Consider the following 23,261-nt stretch of genomic DNA (forward strand, 5'->3'; position numbering starts at 1 on the left):
AGGTCAAAGGTTAAGGGTCAAAGGCCAGGTTTCAATGCCCCCCCCCCCCCCCCCCGAAAAAAAAAAAAAAAATCTATTTTGTACTGTAATGACACTCTTTCTTCATACCTTGGAAATTACTCAGAGATGCATAAACTTATAAAAGGGTCCGTCAGAATTCAAGTAAAAATTCTCAATTCCCCAAATATGTGTGCCTGCACTCTTCAACAATTATAGCAAAACTGTTCAAGGAAAGTGAACATTCAAGTCATTTCTGACAAATCTGTCATATCAATATCTTGCCAGTTATGTGAAACTGTCATGGATCACACATTGTGAAGACATTGTACTATGCGCCTATTGGGAGAATCATGCATTATGGCGGAGGCATCAGTCGCCATAGCGACATTTCTAGTTTTCATTTTATTGTGAAATCTCTTGAGATAGAGCAGCTGTAGCAAGAGTTTTCATTTGGTTCGTGATTTGCAGAATGGAAGATGGCATTGTGCAAACCATGATCAGAGATGCCAGCCATTACAGATTTGCTGTTGCGGTGTTACGGTAAAAGGTTTCGGAAAAAGACAACAACTGCACATGTTACAACTAAAAGAGATTGTATGCTTAAAGTACAGGATGTGAGGGGAAAATTGACATCTATGCCAGCCCAGCCAGGCTGGTGTAAATTTCAAAGAAATCAAAGTGCCACCAGGCTAAACCCCAGGGCAAAAGAATGCGCATATGCATTCCTTCACACCTCAGCAGATCATAAACCGCTTGTAACTTGTAAAAATATGAAGCGATCTTATTTGCATAGGCAAGGACACCTATCACAAGGCCATGTGTTATACAAAATGTAGTCGGTAAAAGCTTCCTTACAGCACAATCATGACAATCTCAGAGCTGAAGCTTTTTTGCAGTTTCATTCTGAGCAAAACTTTCACAGGGGAAGGGAAACAATATAAAGCTTAGGGTCCTTTTTTTTCAGACTTTCTCCTTGCTGTTTGTGGCTGCTGGGAGGGTAGAGAATGTTTCAGCATGTTCATGCTTTGAGTGTGAGGTGGAGCTCAGTACAGTTTGCCTCTCTGGCCCGAATTCACGAAGGTGGTACAATCTCTGTCCATGGTTTAAACCATGGACAAACGTATGGGGCACAAGTGTTGCATGGCCTATCTCGTTACAAAATCAGTCATTTCTTCGTCGAAATGATCATTTCATTGACGAAATGGTTATTTCTTCGACGAAATGACAGATTTCATAACAAAGGCCATGCAACACTTTGTGCCCCGTACAAAACTACAGTCTTTGTCCATGGTTTAAACCATGGAAAAAGATTGTACTAGCTTTGTGAATTCGGGCATCTGAGTTCTCTGGCCTAGCAATGGCCTGTTGTAGTTCCGACTTGAGAGCACGTTCTGTTCTGTCTTTGTTAGGCTTTCAGGGGACAGAGTTTGAATGAATGCCCCTCCTCGACTGCATTTGGACACATTTGTAGTTTCAAGTCATGGCTCTTGGTGAGTGAAGACATGTTTTTCCCATATTGCTGCATTCACATTAAGATATCACAGAGGAATACAGTTGATTAGGGGAAGTAATTTACCTCCAAATTCCTCCAGCATGTTCACTTCCAGCTGATGTGACATGAGGTACAGTGCAGACTTTGCCAAGTTCTCGTGTATTGAGCCGACAACCCCAGTGAGGATCAAGTTCATTATCCTGCTCCTCTTAGGCTGATTCAGCCTCACTAACTAAAGGCATCTACTCATGTTCCCAACAGGTTGAGAACCATCATTTTCGTTCAGGTACGTAACTCGTATTCTCCTCTGCAGCTGTACGTGCTGTCGGCAGGGATGCTCTGGTAGGGCGAGTTGCGGTAGCATGTGGATTCGGCAAATACTCCACCACTCTTTCCATCAAAGACTCTTATTTGTCCAGTCTGCCTGCAATTCTGTGCATTTCTCCTTTTCCTCAGGCTTTTTGATCTTCTTTTTAGGCCCCCGAAATCTGACACAATTTCAAGGTGGGTTTTCACAAATCCCTTTTACTTTTGCATCGGAGGGTATCCCTGCCGATAAGCGCTTGGACTTGAGCTTTGTAGCTGTAGATGTGCCCTCAGCAGTTTCAAAGTTCTGGCTCATGTAGTGCTCGGTGTTTTGGTGGTTTCTGCAGCTTTGGAATGGTAGTGTTGCCTACCAGCATCGCCATTTTGTTTGTAGATTATGGTTGAGAAACTGGTGGCCCGAAAACGTGCAGAAATTATAGCATTTTGAATGCGAAGGGAAAATTGCTTTACAAGTATATTTCATGTGAGTACATTGTATGTAGTAACATACAGAGAAGTATGAAATAAAACTTTGATGTGACAGTCAAAATCTTTTATCTATTGCCCAGATTACAATACTTCCATCTGAAATGACCCATCAAAGATATCATGCAGAGATGCCAACCCCAGGGACATTTGCCAATTTTGTCAGTAACAAATAGGTGTCTTTCAGTAACAAGTACACAGCGAAGCAGCATTGTTGTCACACACAAACACCTACTTTTTCAATTTTAAGCCTACATTTTTGTTTTAGTTTGACCAGCTTCAAGATTCTGCAGAAAAAGAAATGTTTCTTCAAACACTCCTGTCCTTATTGATGAGCTACATTGATGAGCCTTAATCGACTTCTGCAGTCTTTTGCGATGACTAGAGAATAATCTCTGACTTGTCTGTACTGCCATGGGTTGTCCATTTCAGTACTCACTCTTTCCTGCATAAACAATAGACATTCCCCCAGATATTGCCATTGTCTTGGTTCTTGTGCAGCTGTAACTTTTTGGCGGAGGCATACCAGTTTCCACAGCGACATTTCTAGTTACCTTCGCCAAGGGAGGAGGAGGTTATGTTTTCATTACCTTTGGTTTGCTTGTTTCTGAGGCAATTTTTAATTGGGCATTGGGTGATAATGCAGGAAAGATATATGGCAGGAGGGAAAATCTTTAAGGCAAGAAGAATGTTTAAAGCCCCTGTTCCACTATGCCGTTCTCGCAACGATTTGACAATTTTCTCAGATCGGGAAGGATCGGGTAAAACCTGAGCCGATCTGGACACAGTACAATGTTAGACAGCTCTAAGAACGCTGCAGTTACGACTTCCACGTGCTTGCTACTCTCTTACTACGATGATCGGGAATGAGACATTACGATCTCTGCCACTGCAGATACACTTTAGAACGATGTAGCTACGCTGTCAGTGTGATGTTGCCGATGTTATCCGATCGATGCACGCTGTATTTACGCTCTGAACGATCTATACGATCTAACACGCTGTTACCTCGATGAGAGAGCTGAAAAGTGCCCGATGTGCCCCGATGTACCCCGATTCGATTGTCGATCCTCAATCAGTCAACTTGTTAGCACAGAACCAAAGAAATATACTTTGGACCTCGAAGAGGCTCCTCATCTCACGGTTCTTTTGCAGCAATGCATTGTTAATCAAAGACGTGCTGATCTTTCCAAGGCTTTTTTCTTGATGTCCTTGCCTTTAGATATAATCCGTCTTCCTCCAGTTGTAGATGATTTCATATCTTCAAAATTCTATACTTTGTCCTCTTCCTCCTCTTTTAGCATCACTGTATGTGCAGTCGCTCTTTCTTTGCCCTTTGTGTAGCCGCTTCGCTGCTTTCTTCTCTTCTTTTTCTTCGGCTCTTCTTCTTCTTCTTCAAAAATTAGAGCTCCTTTTTCATATTCTGCCTGGACGGGTGCAGCGACAATCTCCTCCTCCTCCTCCTCAGCAGTCTTGCCTCTCGATCTCTTTGATCTTCTTCTGGCATTTTGGCTGTGATTTTTTCAGCGTATTGGCTGCGTCCCTTTTAGGGCGGCGAGAGCGGGAGACGTGATTAATTGAGTCTCGGAAGACGTAGGAACAGCGTAGCTAAAGTGGAAACAGCGTAGCTAAAGCGGAAACAACGTAACTAAAGCGGGAATGAAGCGTACTGAGAGCATCGTGAGAACGGGCCTTGATTCTATAGGAGAGTAGAGAACGTAGTGAGAGCGGCATTAAAGCGGGAAGATCGTGCTTTGATCAGGGAAGAGCGGCGCAGCAGCGGGACCACGTCGGTGTCTAAGTGTACTTCCCGTTCTTGTGCCAATGTTGTTACGCTCGGAAAGACCTTGTTATGCTCATCCCGTGGTGTTTACACTGTCACTACGCTCTCCCCGCTTGCCGTTCCATTTAAAATAGGTCATTTGATTGGGGAGATCGGGAAGAAATTTTGAACAGGTTCAAAATTTCTTCCCGATCTGAAAAAATGCCTGCTCCAACCCTGACCTCCAAACGCTGCTACTACGATGCTTCCGATCCCGGTACGCTTTTGCCGCTCTCTCCCGATCTGCCAGAATGGGACAGATCGGGGTCCAGATCTTGATAGTGGAACGGGGGCTTTAGTTGACATTGTTTATTTTTTATTACAGGCAGTGAGGGATCCTTCAGAAGTAGGTGGAGATTGGAGGGGAAAGATTTAATGCAAGAAATAAGTTATGTCTTAGTTTGACATTGTTAATTTCTTTGCACGGTATTCATTATCCCAAGAAAAAAAAAGAGGGTTCATTATTGTGATGGTCCGTTAGGCCAAAAAAAAAAAAAGGTTGTATTGGTGTAACATGAGATTTTCAAATAGGGTCGGTCGGGCGGATTTTTTTTTTTTTTTTTTTTTTCTACCTGCATTTTACGTGTATAACTCGTGCTCAGTAAACAGTTACAACTGCTGCACCGTATGTGCTGTGTTCATCTATTCTACAAATCATTTATGAGGCCGATATTACTCGAATTATACCCCTTCACAGAATTTAAAGATGTTGAAATCCCTATCCTGAATGTTTTCACTTCATATTTTACTATTTTGACTTAGATAAGATAGATGCAAATTGACCCATATGTACGATCTTTTCATCGCACACGGCGATCTCTATTACAGTCCCACATATACAGATTCGTGTAAGTTCTCCACACAAGAAACCTATGGCAAAACTGTGCACAATACATTGCAGTCTGAATGCTAAGTATACACTGTATAAATCTTGATAGAGTACGCGTCCGTGTTGGAAACAGATGACGTACTGATCAAGCGAGGCTATGCGAGGCGCTAGCGAGATCTCTCCCTCGTACATCCGATATCCCCAGAGCCGTTTCCACTTCCGGGTTTTTTGCGATCGCGATCGCAGTCAAGAAGATACTTGATATCAATAGCAAAAAAAATAATAAAAAAACATAGGGTCGGTGGAATTTTTAGGGTCGGGCGGGTTACGCCAATACAACAATTTTTTTTTTTTGGCCTTATTCCGAATCTGAAACATGCTAAATCCCTGTCCCCAGTTTTTTGTTACTCCAAAAATGTGATGTGGTTCATTTATTCGAACATTCCATATGGCATTATTCCAAAGGTTCTTTAATCTGAAAATGAAAAACAGTTTGTTAATCTGAAAACAAATCATCATGCAAGTGGTATAAAACTTATTTTGTTTTCAGAGTTAGATAATGAATCTTCAGAATACAGAACCTTAGACCCCGTTTACAGTGTGGGGCTGGGCCAAGCCGCGGCCGAGCCCCGCAATTTTGTCCGTTTACACTGCCGTGCTGGGCCGCGCTTTTGATTCAAACCTTTCAATATTTTGTGGTAGCGGCGCTCTGCTTGTAAACAAACACAATTCGGTATTGTCTGGTTTTCAGACCCTTTGCCAAATGAATTCCGTGGCGACGAAGTCGCCGTTCGGGCAGAGGCCTTTGCCAAAGGAAAAAATCCTTTGCAGGAACAAACCACCTTTAACTATACTAGTTTTCGACGTTGAGGGGGTTAATATCCTGAATAGCGATATAGTACAGGCAGAGGGTTTGGAAGCCAGACTAAAATTGGCCGCGCATTTGGCCCAGTTTGCGTTTACCGGTACACTGAGAAAAGGCCGGGCTCGGCCGCGGCTCGCTCCAGAGCGTGGCGAAATGCGAGGCCAATTTTGGCCTCGCATTTGGCCTTTTGTGTGTTTACACTGAAATGAAGGTGGGCTCGGCCGTGGCCGGGCTGGAGCCGTGGCCGAGCCTCGCACTGTAAACAGGGTCTTAGACACTACTGTATGTCATTTTGTCAAGCCCACCAGAGGTGAGGGGAGACTAAGGGATCGCCTGCGGTGTATGTCCGTCCGTCGTCCGTCCGTAACGCTACAAAAACTTAAACTCTACTGAGGACTTTAATTTCAATCAAACTTGGAGGGAAGAGTTGTTATACAAAGTTACACATTTATCCAAAATGAAGGTCACCTCAAGGTCAAAGGTCACAGGCAGGGGTCAATGAACTTTAGTGCCCAATGTTAATTTTTTGATGGCGCATTTTGATTATGGCTCAAAACTTTTGATCCATATGTCTATTTGTGACCAAACTTGGATGGTAGATGTCCCTTGGGGAGTTGAAGGTCACCACAAGGTCAAAGGTCACAGACAGGGGTCAACGAACTTTTAGGGCCCAATGTTAAGTTTTTACAGCGCGTTTCAATTATGGCTCGTAACTTTGGATCCCTATGTCTGTTTGGGACCAAACTTGGATGGTAAATGTCTCTTGGGGAGTTGAAGGTCACCACAAGGTCAAAGGTCAGAGACAGGGGTCAACAAGCTTTTAGGGCCCAATGTTAAGTTTTTACGGTGTGTTTTGATTATGGCTCATAATCTTTTTATCCCTATGTCCGTTTGTGACCAAACTTGGATGGTAAGTGTCCCTTGGGAGTTCAAGGTTAAAGGTCATAGGTGGGGTCTGGGACTTCTGAACTTCTGGAAGTTAGAAAAACATTGATTTCTTCTACGCGAATGGGTGAGACACAATTTGGCACTCACCTTGTTTGATCAACGAATCTTCGTAATAACAAAACTTTTATTTTTTTATTCTTTTTAGCTCACCTGAGCCAAAGGCTCAAGTGAGCTATTGCGATCACTCTTCGTCCGGCGTCCGTCGTGCGTTAACTTTTACATTTTCATCTTGTTCTTGAGAACCCCTTGACCGATTTTCAGCAAACTTGGCAGGTAGCATCCATAGGGGGATAGGATCTCAATTTAAGTGGGCACCATACTCCACCTTGGGGGCCCCCAGAGGGGCCCAACCCCCCCCCCCCCCCCCCCAAATTAAGGAATCTCAAAAAAAATCTTCTCTAAGGCCAGAAGTGATAGAGCTTAGTTAATACTATGAATTAGTACATTGATGACTGTAGTTTCAGATTTGTTCATGGCGGAATCAGGGGTGCCCCCCTTGGGACCCAGGGGAGGGGAGGGGTCCTAATGGGGCCCAAATTGTACATTTTCATCTTTTTCTTGAAAATGCCGTTATGAATTTTCACCAAAGTTGGCAGGTAGCATCCCTAGGGGGAAAGAATCTCATTCCCATCAAATGGGCACCATGCTCCACCTGGGGGGCTCCAGGGGGCCTAAACTTGGACCGAAATTGTAAATTTTCATCCTTTTTCTTGAAAACCCTATCACCAATTTTCACCAAACTTGGCAGGTAGCATCCCTAGGGGGATAGAATCTCAATTCCATCAAATGGGCACCATGCCCCACCTGGGGGCCCCAGGGGTCCCCCCCCCCCCCCCCCCCCATAAGGAATCTTTACAGATTTTCTCTAGAACTTGAAGTGATTGAGCTAAGTTTATACAATGAGTCAGTATATTAATGACTGTTGTTTCAAGTTTGTTCATGGGAGAATCAGGGGTGCCCTCCCACCCCATTGGGACCCAAGGAAGTGGGATGGGATGGGGGGGGGGGGGGGGATGTCCAAATGCAGGCCTAAATTTTCATCTTCTTGCTGAAAACAACGTAATGGATTTTCACCAAATTTGTCAAGTAGCATTCCCATAGGGATAAGATCTCATAGTGTTTGAATGGACACCATGCTTTCCTTGGGGGCCCCAGGGGTCCAAACCTCCTAAATTAAGGAATATTAAATAATATATTTCTCTAGTTCTAATAAAAAATGATAGGGCTTTAAGTCTTTTTCCCCAAGCTGCATAATCCAATATTCTATAAAGTACAGTGTACTTGGCAGGTCTTTTTACCAGTGTGATGGAATATGTAATGCCCCCATTCTCAAAGCTACCCCACCACAAGTTTCCAATGTTCTTTGGTAAGAGTCTGCAAGAATGCATGGAAGGTGAACTTGCGATACTCAGGTGAGCGTGTGACCCCCGGGTCTCTTGTTAATTTTTCAAATAGCAAACCTTTGGAAAAACAAAACCTCTTTTTCTGTTCTTTTGGATTAACAAACCTTCGGAATAACGAACTGTCAGAATAACAAACATTAACATTTTTCAATCAAGCAGTGGAGGATAATTAAAAAAAGAAATAATACAGAATGAAGGAGAATAGTTTGTAGCAGGAAAATAGGTTTTTCTAAGTTTGACATTGTTTACTTTTTTAGAATAATAATGATAATAATAGTTTCTCAATCAAACAGTAGGGGATAAAAAAATGATATAGAATGGAGGAGAATATTTTAAAGCAGGAAAATAGGTAATTCTAAGTTTGACATCGTTCACTTTTTTAAGAATAATAATGGTGATAATAGTGGCTACTTGTATAGCACACAGGTCCACCTTTCAGTGCTCATGGTGCTTCAGAAGAATTAAAAGATAGATAAATGTACATGTTCAAACATGACAACAGAGAAGAAAATGCCAAACAACAAACAACACATACCAGATAAAGAATACAATTGTTCTAAACTTTAGAGATTGCAATTCTAGTCCTCAGTGTAAGAGGAACAGGTACAAAGGGACTGTACAGAACTGGTTGAGGTGAGGATTCAGGTTTATAACATTCCTAAGTGAGAAAAGAAGAAACCTCTCATGAAATATGAAAGAGCATGTAATTTTGAGAAGGATTCAACGTTTATTTGATGAAAATTGGTTTTCAAATGGCCGAGATATCAATCAAATGAAAAAGGCAACAGGCGATGCCTTTTATTAGGATCTCTTTGTTTCTCCTGGTTTTTGGATATCTCAGCCATTTCAAAACCAATTTTCATCAAATAAACTTTTGATACCCCTTAGAGTTGCAGGCTCTTTGACATCTCATAAAGTAGTTTCTGAATATCTCGCAAAAATGTTACAAGCTAAATCCTCACCTCAACCAGAACTGTACACACCCTTAAGTTTGGATCGTTCAATGCAAGATAATTCAGATAAGAACTAAGAAAAGATGAAATACAGCCCTATTTTAGACCAGTTAAATGAAAGAAATGAAGGATCATCACATTTGAAATTCTGTCAGTGGTTTTCACCCGGGGTCTTTGACTTGAGTCAGCTTAATTAAACATTCTTTACCTGTTCATTCCCCAAGGCCCCGGACTGTTTATGACCAGGAATGTGTCAGTGCACACAGTTTCTTTTGTTGAATGAATGAGTGAATTCCTCTCTGTGCTCTACACACACCCCGAGCACACACAGTCAGTCGCCTCTCACCTGCTCGCAGGCAACTTACCCCAAGCTTTCACTTCCCCAGGACAAATCGGCAAGCGCTTTAATATGTCGCACCTTGCAATGGAGGAGATGTGTGTACATTTATGTGAATATTACACTCATGATCAGTTAATACAGATGAAGTGCATGTACCCATATCATATCAGTTTTTTTAATGCATCTACCCACGGTGCCAGAGGCTTTGTGATTTCAGATTGCCTGTCCATTTGTCCATCTCTGCAGTTGTCCATCCCACGTCTTGTTATTGTGATGTAAGGAAACCAAAGAATTTTCTTGGCACCTTGTGAGGTGTGGATGTGCAAGTAGATTGGGCAAAATTGCTCAAGGTCAGAGGTCAAAGGTCACTTATTCGGTAATAATGCTGTTTTCAGCTATAACTTTGTCGAAGAATATACAGCTTGATGTTTATACAATATATATATATATATATATATATATATATATATATATATACACTCAGCAAAAAAAGTAAGTTCCCCCCTAACATTTTTGGATATATCTCAAAAAGTATTTTACGGATGTTCATAATTCGAACCGGAATGGATAGGGAATTTAATTACTCATAACGTGAATGGCATATCATTGCCACCAGATATCATTATTGGTGTAAAAAATCACATTTTATGTCAAAATGCACGGGAAAAAAAGTTGCACTTCAGGCCATAGGAAGCATATTGTATAGATTTCCTGTGTAAGTTATCAAATGATCTTTTTAAATTGTGTAATTCTCAGGAATTTCTTCAGGTACAATGTGCTTCCCTATTAAACAGATGTTTTGAACAATAGGCCTTCTCAATATGAACATATTGGTAGAAGCCTTGTGATTTTTAATTCCAATTTAGGTTGATCACATTAATGTGCCTGTGGGCATTTTGCATCATGCCCTCAAGTTGAAGATCAGTTTGCTGAGGGAAATGGCATCGAACGTATGGAGAGGCCTGCAAGATCCCCTATCTGTAATCCAGTAGAGAATCTTTGGGATATCATTAAGTGGAAAGCGAGCAAGAAGTTGAAAGATGACACTTCACTGCAAGAATTTCAGCGCATCTTGCAGAGAGCATGGGCCAACATTGAGCAGCGCCAAGTACAAACTTTAGTTAACAGTATAAGGAGGTGATGGCGGCTGGTCATTGCGGGTGGTGGACATATCAAATTTCAAATACTTCACTATATGCTCATGAAAAGAAAGAGATAGAAAAATATGCAATAACCCATGCTTAAATGTTCAGAATCATGAGTGATTGTTTGATTATTTGTGTAAAAGTCATTGCAAATCACTAAAGTGCAACTTTTGTTTCCATACATTTTGACATAAAATGCATTTTTTCACACCAATAATGATATCTGGTGGCAATGATTTGCCACCTCATGTTATGAGTAATAAAATTCTTTATCCATTTCCATTTGAATTATGAAAATCAGTTGAATACTTTTTGAGATATAGCCACAAATGCTAGGGGGGAACTTACTTTTTTTGCTGAGTGTATATATATATATATATTAATTTTTTTGTTGAAAGAGTAGAAACAGAAAAATTAGTCTAATGAAATGATAATGGTAAAAGTTCAAAGGCCAAGGTAGAATATTACTATATACTTTTGAAGAAGAAAAAATTGGTTATTTCTTTGGCTACAAATGTCAAGTAATAAGGTTCATTGATGGACAGGTTAGAAATCTATTGACAGTGTTTTTTCCTGACATTATAGTGCTGATAGGACATAGTCAAAGGCCACATTGTCATTCTCTGGCATAACTTCAGCCTGGAATGTCCATTAGTGATATCTGCTAAAAAGAATGAAGATTGATAAACATTCAGTGACCTGAAGCATCTGGGTTAAAAGTCAAAAGGTCAAGGCCACTAGACTTTAGTTAAAATACTATTTTTAGGCCATTAGTCCAAAACCATTGATGTTGATTGATGAAATTGATGAAAAGAAAACATGTCCATTATGCAAAGAGGGTTACATGTCAGCTGTTGATTGATTTGACAAAAAGTACAATGTAATTGTTAAACAGTCTTTTTAGAGTGATTTACTCATTGTGTGAGAAGTGGATGCATCACAGGTAATTATGCACCACATTTTGATTGCTTAGGTTATGATTTTTTGCCCACATACTTTTGTAGAAGATTTATGGCAGTCCAGTTATCAAAATCTACATCTCAGTTTATGTGGCCAACATATATGACTGCTCATGCCCACATTTTTCAGTGAAGCTCTTTACTCTCTATGTGCCATGTCCGACTTCATTTGATCTTGTTTTACTGTCTCTCCTATTTAAGGTCTTGGTGAATGTCACGAATCACCCATGAGAGTCTGTATGAAATCCAGAAAAGGTTGAATGATGAAGTTGTTCTCCTTTTGCTTATCATTGCATGAGTATCACATTATCCCCCCTGGCACCCATATATCATGCATGCATGAATCATGCACAAAATTTGGCAAATTTTATTTGGATTAGGCAAATGATGCACGTAGCATGCATCACTTCACTTGCTCCATAGAACTCAGTTTTGTTATAGATAATTAACCAGGCAGATAATTAATTCTGCACATACACACTGTTTTCTTCAATCATTGTTGTGTTTGCATAAAGTCTTGCTTTCACTTTGACACACCCGAGTCACAAGTTCAGGTACTCTATTGTGATCACCTTTCATCTGACATGCATCATGCTTCTTTATGGGGTCCAGTATCTAGAAGCAACATATGTCATCTTTTCCTTTGTTTATCAGGTGCATGATTCAGGTAATATACTTGGAGCAGGGAGGGGAGCATTTCATCAAGTTTTTGATCAGTGATTGTCACCGACAAATTTCCTCCAGCCAATCAGATGCAAGAATTTCTATAAATTTAAAAGAGTTGTCAGTGACTGACAAGTTTCATGAAATGCTGCCCAGGGGATATAAAATTGCTTATCAACCATTAAGGACGTGTCCTGAGTATACTCAGGCTGACATTTTCAGGCTGTTGACTAGTCCTGAGTATACCTGGGCTGAGAGAGTGAAATGAACAGGCATTTTTTAACTTCAAATTTCACCAACCATAATGTACTTATGTTAGAAATGAATTATATCTTGCGGGACTACATACATGTACATGAAAGTTGCCATCTGTTTACAATTTGTCATGATTGCTCATATCTTGGATCTGTAAACAAGCAAAATACTGGCATGAGTGAAATTTTCATCACATTGGGACCTTCGCAATAGTTGGGAAACTGATCGATGAGGAGGTACCAGCCGCACCCTCTAGTAATCTCATTTGCATGGATATGTACACTCAGCAAAATAAGAAAGTAAACACTTTTTCAGCTTCATATTTCTCGTAGAACATGTGGCTAAATATTAATGTTTAATATACCATGTTAAAGCTAATTTACTATCAACCTGGTAGGTCAATGAAAAGGGAAACTTTATGCATGAGTGCACACATTTGTTTTTCTCCTCCAAGGCGAAAAAAAGTAAAAATTGCAAAAATGAACAAGTTGTCATTTATGCATAAAGTATTTTTCCATACAACAATGAGAACAAAAGACAAATTTAACACAATAAGAAACACTAATTAATATGCAAAAATAATGCTTTGATCTCTATAATGCTTGTGTAGCCCCGAAGATGAAGCAAAGCTACAAGTACTTGACAATAATGAAGAATCATATGCCAAATTCAAATGATATTACAGCAGTTCCTAAGCAATATCAATAAAAAAGGTAGAAATTTGAAATTTTATTTCAAATTAGAAAAATTGAAAATAGAATGTGATTCTTGTATTTGCCTAATAAATTTTTAAATTTCAAAATTAATAGATGATTATAAGATGATTTTCTCTTCTAGTTTCCCACTTTGTCTATGTTTGAGGATATAAAGAGATACAAAGAACTAAAATTCATTATACCCCCACCCACACATAGTGTGTATGAGGTTTTTTTTTTAATCACTCTGAGGTCGGGCGGCCGGGCAGTCGGTCTGTTGCAAAATCTTGTGGATTGAACTACTCTCTCAATTTTTGAGCAATTGGTCCCAAATTTGGCATGTGTGACCGCTATCAAAAGTAGATGTGCAAGACACTTTTTATGCCTCCGCCACGAAGTGGTGCCGGAGGCATTATGTTTTCGGGTTGTCCGTCCATCCTTCCGTCCGTCCGTCCGTAATGAATTTTGTGGACAGCGTAACTAAAAAACCTTTTAAGGTATCCTAATGAAACTTGGCATGTATGTGTATTAGAGGGTGAAGTTGTGCCTGTCAACTTTTAGGTGCACATGCTCAAGGTCAAAGGTCAAGGTCAAATACATAAAATTTCACAATTTCCACCATATCTATGCAATGCCTGAAGATATTTTCTTGAAAGTTAGTGTATACATGTATTACCCAATTAAGATTCTCTGGTGAAAGTTTGGGGTCATGAGGTCAAAGGTCAAAAGGTCAAGTAAAAATATTAACACTTCACTTTTTTCTCCGTACCTTGGAAATTGTTCAAGGTATCCTCATGGAACTGGTATGTATACATGTACTGACTGGTAGTGATTATCTAGAGAATTTAGGGTTCATGGGGTCAAAGGTCAGGGGTCAAAGGTCAAGGGCACGACTTCAAAATTTTACTGTTTCCCTCACGTTTATGCAATGCCAGCAGGATTATTTTTTTTTTAACACTTGGTGTATGCATATATAACCTAATAGAGATTCTCTGGAAAGGGTTTTTTTTTTCTTTTTTCTTTGCCTCAAAGGTCAAAAGGTCAAAGATCAAGTGAAAGTGCTGAACTAACTTTTTCCTCCATATCTCGGAAGTGGCTCAAGTTATCTTGAAACTTACTACATATTTATGCATGTTCTGCCTGACAGTGATCATCTTATGAATTTTAGGGTCAAAGGCCAGATAAAAATGGTAACAATCTACTATTCAATACAGAAATTGCACTTTTTCTCCATACCTTGAAAATTACTCAATGCATAAACGTATGAATGGCTCAAAGTCAAGTTAAAGTCCTTACATGCTCTCCTATTCATCCAATTAACCCATCCATGCACGGACCTCTGTGTAATCTGTAATTTCGTGCCTGCCTAGTAAGTTGGCCATGAACTTGGGCGCGATCTTCCCTACAGCGCGATCTACACGCGAAGGGCATTCATATGTCATTGAAAAACTGCCTGTGTCATCCCCACTAGGCAGGAGGGTTGATGCGTGTATACTTGTGCAAATGTGCACTTAGTTGACTCAATACAGCACTAGTTTATGTGAATTTTATGAAAGGAAATAATAAACTGTGAATGGATTATGACAAAATATTATGTTTTTGTGTATTTTATTCATAAATCATCTTCATTTTGACCCATCGGTAATCACATCTTACCCACTTGCAAATTTTTGTGTCCATAACGTCCTCGAGCCCCCGAGATAGCTCTGGGACATTCCATTCAATGAAGGGGTTTTTATTTTGCAACGTTACCAAATAATTGTTTTGTTTGTTTTGGATATACACTCCAAAGTTTATTGTCCGAAAATGGAAATTCTTTTTGCCCAATTGATCGTGGGCCTGGCAGCCACTGAGCAGCGCCAGATCGACGTTGCTCTAACCTTTTCAACTGTTGAACGGCAAACAAGGTAGCAGCAACTCCCATCTTTTAACGTCTTTTGGTATGACGCGGCCGGGGTTCGAACCCACGACCTCCCGATTGTGAGGCAGCCGCTCTACTTACTGAGCCAACACTACTATTATGTAGGCAAGTTCTTGCTATGACTAATCTATTTTATAATGTATTTTTTTATAATCTATATTATAATGTATCATAATCTATCTATGCTTAGATAACCTAATTCAAATTTGCAGAGACATAGAAAAAGATTTGTTTTACAATTGTGATACGTTCAACCATTTACCCTGTGCTGAAATCCGCATGTCTGCTCCGCACGTGTTATCGCTATCGCTCAAACTTTGATCGCGATGGCTTGTGTGTAGTACTCTAAGGGGAAGCATGGGGCTGAAAAAACACGCAGCACGTGGCGGCATGGTACAAACAAATTGGACATAAGAAGTCATACATTCAAGAGCTAAAACAGACAAACAGCGAAATCAGAGTCCACTGAAAAGGTCTTGACACTGTAATGTATGTTCCAAAATCATGTTTGGCTTAGTTTTGAGAGGATTTTCTACACTTTGAAGGTTTTCCTCGCACGAGATCAGGAATGAGATCGATGAACTAGCTACTCATACTACATGTACTGTATGTATAGAACATGTAACTGCATGCACTATAAGTGATGGTGAGAGTTGAAGAGTGCGGCAAGAACGCTAGGAATGCACCAGGTATGGTGTGCTGCAAATTCTTGGGGCGAAATTAGACTTCATTGTTCAGCTCATCTAGTATGATTTGTATTTGTATAATAATTCTACTTCTTCATAAAATCACGATAAGAATACTTCATATATTCATTATATATTTTACAAGCGTAATATGAAATATTTTGGGGTTTTTTTCAGTCCAAGAAAAAAATATTTCTAATAAAAAAGTAATAATAAATAATAGTTCTTGACTCAAGTCTAAATTCCATGCGCATTCTTGCATTTACCCCGCAGTTGCCCATGGATACGATGCATTTAGTAATCAGCTGTTTACAGAGTCGTACCTACCCTACTGCCCCTGTGATTTTATCAATGGCATTTATAGTTTTATAACCCTATCCAATAAAAAAAAAGACAAATTCAAACATCAAATGGTGTGACAGTTTTTGTCAGAATTCCCTGTCATTATCACTTGTTGCCACGATAGTTTTCAGATTTCACTTGCTTCATTATCGAAGCTGATGGACATTTGAAAGAACTGCTTCATAAGAAATCATCTTTGATTTATAATTTATTTTCACAAACAAGAATTTTTATCACTTACATATTTTTTTTCATTAGTTTAATGTCATAATATTTCATGATGGTATGTGTTCTGTCTTTACATGGCAAGATGGGATTTTTTTTTCCATCCAGGGTCAAAGAAAAAAGTGACAGGAAGGAAACAAAAAGGATAGGGAGGAAATGAAAAGGATAGAATGAAACACCCGCTCAGTAGGCTCTTTTTTATTGATTTAACACAATGGTGAATGCACTACATCAGAATTTAAGTTAATTTACAGTTCTAAATAATTTATTAGTTGAAAAATGAGCAAAGAAAATGGGATTTCTTCGAGTTCTAAATGAAAACTAAATTAGCATCGTCATTTAGATCTAGGTGCTAATATTTACTACAAAATAGACCTGATGCAAACTTATTGTCAAGCTTTTGGTTGAGTTTCTTCAGAGACAGGAATTTTGGTAGCACTAAACCCGAGTGAACAAGCAAAAGGAAAAACAAATGATAAAATGCAGGTCTCTAGACCACTCCTATCTGTGCACGAGCGAGCATCAGCCCCCGTTTCAGTGTCACTCTCGTCATCGGCCTAGGCTACTCATGTCGTACTCGCCATCGTCAACGTCATGGTCACACGAAATAAATTGCATCATCATAAGAGTTCGTTCATCAACATCACCAGAATCATTATCATCATCATCATTACGGGAATGGGTTAAACGTAGGTCAAGGAAGTTGAACATTCAACACATTTGTGACAAACTTGTCATTTTAATATTTTGCCAATTTTGTGAAATTGTAATCACACATTTTCCACATGTACTATCTAGACCTATTAGGAGAATCATGCATTATGGCGGAGGCATACCAGTCGCATAGCGACATTTCTAGTTTCGTTAGTATATTGCATAATGTGTTGCCATGGCAGCTGCAAATCTTCATAAAAACTTGTGGATTAAACTACTGTCTCATTTTTTGAGCAATCAACCCCAAATGTGGCATGTATGACTGCTATCAAAGGGATATATGCAAGACACCTTTTCCGTCAGTATTGCATAATGGCAACTGCAAATTTTAAAAAAATGTTTTACAAAATGTGAATCAAACTACTCTTTCATTTCTGTCAAGTCCACCGGAGGTGAGGGGATACTAAGGGATCGCCTGCGGCGTCTGTCCGTCCGCCGTCTGTCCGTAATGCTACAAAAACTTGAATAACTCTCAAATGAGGACTTCAATTCAATCAAACTTGGAGGGGGGAGTGATTATACAAAGTTACGCATTTTACCAAACATGAAGGTCACCTGAAGGTCATAGGTCACATGCAGGGGTCAATAAACTTTAGTTCCCAATGTTAAGTTTTTACGCTGTGTTTCAATTATGGCTCATAACTGTTGATTCCTACTTGTATATCCATTTGTGACCAAACTTGGATGGTAAATGTCCTATGGGGAGTTGAAGTTCATCACACGATCAAAGATAACAGACAGGGGTCAACAAACTTTTAGGGCCCAAAGTTAAAGGGAAGCAGTCCTGAAATTTTCACTGTAATGATAATTAAGAAGAGAAAAAATAACCTTTCACCAGTTTATACGCGTGGAAATGAAAAACTGTCTCCGTACGCGATTTTTGAAAAATAATTCCTGCAAGCGATCGTGTAAGAGCCGGCAAAGAGATGGTACGTCATGCATGCCCTACTCACCAAGTTGACAGCCGTGCCTCTAAAAACTAATTTTAGTGTTGAAATGATTAGTTGCAATTTTATCATATAATGTGAAAGTTTGTGGTGTTATTATTTCAAACAAAATATTTCAAGCTTAGATATTTATAATTCATGAAAAATTAATATTGTTAACATAAATTTATATGTATTTTTAAACCAAATATACCATGAACTTGACATCAAATCGGCACGGTCCTTTTCTGGCTTCCGTCCGTCTTGCATACTTCTTAGCGTAGAAACCACTCTCGCGCGCGAATTCCTACCATACTAATGTACACAGTACTTACTAGTACTCCGTCTAGCTGATTTTGCCGAAGATAACCTGTGCATGAGAGAGTCGAATTCTTCAAAGAAAATATTGTTTGTATCTCAATATTTCTGTAAGTAATCAGATATCGCCTTTCCTCGACGTGAGCCAGGAAGGGTAAACACAGGGGGTCGTAGGGATATGATTTCGCTCCACTTTGCCGTGCATGTCCAGTCGGCACTGGCAGCAGCTAGCTCAGTGGCGCTGTACTGCAGTCCAACCCCGGCTGCAGCCCCACGGTAAATGAAACATAGCTAGCCACTTTCCTTACCTCTCTACGCTTTTTCCCTCGGTTCTCTTCGAAGTCGATGCTCGAGGTGTTTCTTTTTTATAACTCATGTGACCAAATGGTGGGGATTGCATCTGGCTTCAGGAGTTTTCTCGGTTTATAACCGAGGGCCACATCCTGCCAGTCCACGTAAAAACATCGCTTCTCAAATGGTCCACACAGGTAGGTCACAACACGATATCGAGATTTTGTAGGCCCTAAGTTTCTTATGTTCGGCATCGTTGTACCGAGATTTCCGAGCTATACAGCTCACCTTTCACGATACTTTTGTGGGTCTGGGACGGAAAAAAGGATTTTCCTGGGAAATTTTCTGCACGATTCGAGCAAAACTACTGATGTAAGATAGCCTGACCAGACGACGCTGAATGCGGTCGCCCCTATAGTGTACTAGCAGGCCTGTAGCTGTGTAGAACCGTTTCTACCTACAATCTGTACGTACTAGAACATGCATGAGCGGCGACAGGGCTGCAGCTGCGCTTTTGATAGACTGGAAAAGTGTGAAGGGCAAACCGCGTACGGGGTATCTACCGTAGATCTAGTTGTACCGTCCACACGTGTACTGTGCGAATATAATACACAATACATACACACACACACACACAACGTAGAAACAATGTCAAATACTACTAGTAGTAGCCACCGACGTCTTCATGCATCCGGGTAACTAGGGAGCGTACGGATAACGAGCAGAACACGGCTGGGAAAAGTTGTGCCTCGGTGACGTCTCACTCTCCGCCAGGACTTGCTCATTAGCATATTCACCATGCAGATTCACACTTTTTCAACCAAAATTTACGAGCTTATTTGGTGATTTGAAAGTTTGTTTTCCGTGAAAGTAGTTCATTGGAGGTACCAACCACAACATTTTCTTTTAAATTTCGTGAGGACTGTGTCCTTTTAAGTTTTTATGGCTCATAACTTTTGATCCATATGTCCATTTGTGACCAAACTTGTCTGGTAAATGTTCCTTGGCAAGTTGAAGGTCACCACAAGGTCAAAGGTCATAGGCAGGGTCAATGAACTTCTGGGAGTTAGAAAAACATTAATTTCGTCTGCGAATGGGCGAGACACATTTTGGCACTTGCCTTGTAGCAATTCAGTCGAAATTCGGAATATATGAACGGTGTAGTGCTAAATGCCTTTTGTGTGTGTGTGTGTGTGTGTGAATAAATCTGTTGCCATGGCAAGAGCAGTTTTTTATACTATTCATACAAAAATATGTAGATTGAGTATTTGACTTGAATTTTGGCACATGTGACCAACTACAGTATGTAGATATTGATGACACATCTTCTGTCAATGTTGAACTATGCGTTGCCATGGTAACAGCATTTTTTTATCAAAAAGCAAACAAAAATATTGTGGATTCAGCTAACTCCCTCAGTCTTTGAACATTTAGCTTGAAATTTGGCACATGTGACCAATATACAGGTAGTATGTAGATGTCTGCAAGCTTAATATTTTTTTTTTCGTATTTTTTTTATATTCGTAACGCTGAAAATGTTGATAGGTTTAAGTCATTGTTGAAAACTCATCTGTTTACACAACCTTAATTTTGCTGTTGTTGTTGTTGCTGTCGTTATCATAATATGTACATAATGCTGTATTCTGTTTTTACGTTATATATATTATTTTTCCCCGATTTGATGCGCTTAGAAACATCAGTATTAAGCGCTATATAAATGTTATTCATTATCATTATCATTATCATTAATCTTTCATCATTGTTGAACAATGCATTGCCTTGGTAACAGCATATTGTAATGTATAGTTGTGTATTATTTCCAGAGAGGTACTCGCAGTAAAAGATGAGCTCGTACACATCAAAGTTCTTCGTTCTGAAGAGAGCTATTGCTCCTTTATTGAAACGCCAAAGGGGCAAATAAGTTAAGTCTAACTTTACGCCCACATCCAAGGTATGTTAACGACGAACAGGCAAAAGGCACAATGTACATAGCCGATGTATAGAGAAAGGAGCAACTCAAGAGAGCGGTCTTTTCTCAATGACCGTCTGACAAGCTCTCCTTACATGAATGTCCAGTCTGCATGGTCAGCGTGCTTCTTGACACATCAGCAATTTGGGAAGAGGAGTGGGTGTGGTACTTGGACCAATCATATGAGGGGGAAGTCATTTTTGGAGGGAAAGTTAGCTTGGGGGAGGGGTCATGTTTTAGATGGGACTGGCCTGGATGTTTGTAGCCAGTGGGGGAGCCGGATGAACCTTGAAGCTGAGTGGGTCATAATTGGTCTGAATGAAAGCACCTGTTTGGGGAAGGGAAGGTTTGCAGACTGGGAGAAATTATACAAGATGGTCATTAAAAGGAGGGTGACTTTAAAGATGGGATGGGCTCAGGAGTACTGAGCTAGTTTTATACAGAATGTACTGAATTGAACTGAACTGAACTGAACTGAATGTAGACATTATTAAAATGTCCTAAATACACATTACAATATTTTCACTAAAACCACACAAAATATTGTGGATTCAGCTTACTCCCTCAGTCTTTGAGCATTTAGCTTGAAATTAGGCACATGTGCGCACTTTAATCTTTTGTCATTGTTGAACAACACATTGCCACGGTAATAGCATATTTTGAATGAAAATCATACAAAAGGACTGTGGATTCAGTTAACTCGCTCAGTCTTTGAGCATTTAGCTTGAAATTAGGCACATGTGACCACTATAGTACACAGATGTGCAAACTTAATTTTTTGTCAATGTTGAAAAATGCATTACTATGGTTAACATCATTTCTTTTACTAAAAAGCATACAAAATTATTGTAGATTCAGCTTACTCCCTTAGTCTTTGAGCACTTGGCTTGAAATTGGGCATGTGTGACTGCCGTAGGACGTAGATGAGCATACTTAATCTTTCATCATTGTTGAACAATGCTTTGCCATAGTACCACATTTTTTCACTAATAAGCATACAAAAATACAACTGTGAATTCAGTTAACTCCCTCAGTCTTTGAGCATTTAGCTTGAAATTTGGCACCTGTGACCGCTAGAGTACATAGATGTGCAAACTTAATCGTTTGTCATTGCTGAACAATGCATTGCCATGGTAGCAGCATATTTCAAATGAAAATCATACAATAATGTGAATGAACTAACTCCCTCAGCTTTTGAGCATTTGACTTGCAATTTGGCACATATGACAGCTAGGATACATAGTTGTGCAAGCTTCATTTTTTGTTCATGTCAAACATGGTGATGCCATGGAAACAACATTTTTAATGAAAATCATAGAAATTGCCAATTCATTTATCTTACTCAGGGTAAGAGCACTTCATGTGACTATCAGTGAGCAAACTAACATTTATTTAATGATGAACAATACATTGCCATGGTAACAATTGTTTTCTTTTTTCAATTAAAAGCAGACAAAGTAATTGCTGGTTGAGCTAACTCCCCCCTCAGTGTTAGCTGGGGGTATTAATCACATTGAGTGTTAGTTCTAGTTTTTCGCTATTTCATCCATGTTGCTCGTTGTATGAAATTGATCTTTTGTTATCATTGCTATTTTTAACCCTACCTTACCTGGGCTATTTAGCAAGCTTGAATTCCTGGGGGGGGGGGCATTATGGCCCCCCCCCCCCCTTCAGATCTCAGCAGTTGATCGCGCGATCGCCGCAAAATTTTGCATGAACATAAAGCCAGATGTAGTCTACAAGACTGTTAAGTTGAATTTTCAAAAAATTTGCATTTTCTGTTATAAATTAATTATGCAAATATATGCAAAAAACCTAATTTTCGTCTGTAATTGGCTTATAAAAGCTTATGGAATGCTGATTTTTGGTGTAGATATTCCTAGTGACATTCCGAACATTTGTGCGAAAAAAAAATTCAGTATCAAAATTAATTTCTTATGTTTTTTATTGTTTTATCAATTTTTTTATGTACTTCTTTGTTTTTTCAAACTTTTTGTTGTTTTTTTCAGCAGAATTTGTCATACACATTTTTTGAAGCATAATTATACTAAAATAAATTGATTTCAGCCATTAGAATTAAAAATATGAATCTTTATATGAATTAATTAAAAAAACAATTTGTATTGACTTTGTACACAAAATCACGTTTTTGAGCAATTTTGGGGTTGACGAAAATTTTTTGAAGGGGCGTGGCTTCGGAACGGTATGCCCGGGCACGACAAATTTAGTCTCAAAAGTTGCGCGAGACTTGAAAGTAAAAAGTCAGTGAGTGGCGCGGTCAAAAAATATTTGCGCGCCGGAATTGTCGCGGAATTCGTCATGGGGGGGGGCCATATGGCCCCCCACCCCCCGGTAAGTTAGGGTTAAGGGCAGTGAAAATGAATGACAAAATGTCAATTTCTGCAATTTGTTTGTTGTTGTTTTTTACTTTGGAGGACAAAAACTAGTGGGAACCATTCACTCATGCATAAGTTTCCTTTTGTATTGACCTGTCAGGTTGATAGCCAATTAAATTACCTTCAGTATGGTATATAATACATTAATTTTCATCACACTATTCCACAAAGAATATGAACTTGAAAAGGTGTTTATTTTCTTTTTTCCCGGAGTGTAGATCACCACATTCAGGTAAAATCGTGTGTGCATGCTACTAGTGCATGTAATAATTGTGAAATACTAGTCCGCGTATAAGTACTATGATCTCGTAT

The 23,261-nt window shown here is 39.5% G+C and overlaps 1 protein-coding gene across 1 annotated transcript in view; it reads left to right on the plus strand.

The window, feature by feature from the left end:
- The window catches only part of LOC139721313 (transient receptor potential cation channel subfamily M member-like 2), a 433,859-nt gene that overhangs the window by 174,238 nt on the left and 236,360 nt on the right, over nt 1-23,261 (plus strand). The window contains exon 14 of the mRNA XM_071632667.1: nt 11,750-11,803. Coding sequence (XP_071488768.1) covers nt 11,750-11,803 — 54 coding nt within the window. The remainder of the gene's footprint in view (nt 1-11,749; nt 11,804-23,261) is intronic.

The sequence above is a fragment of the Diadema antillarum genome, unplaced genomic scaffold, assembly GCF_040938485.1.
Source record: "Diadema antillarum isolate AM-2024a unplaced genomic scaffold, OU_Dant_1.0 scf00000001, whole genome shotgun sequence".
NCBI lineage: Eukaryota > Metazoa > Echinodermata > Echinoidea > Diadematoida > Diadematidae > Diadema > Diadema antillarum.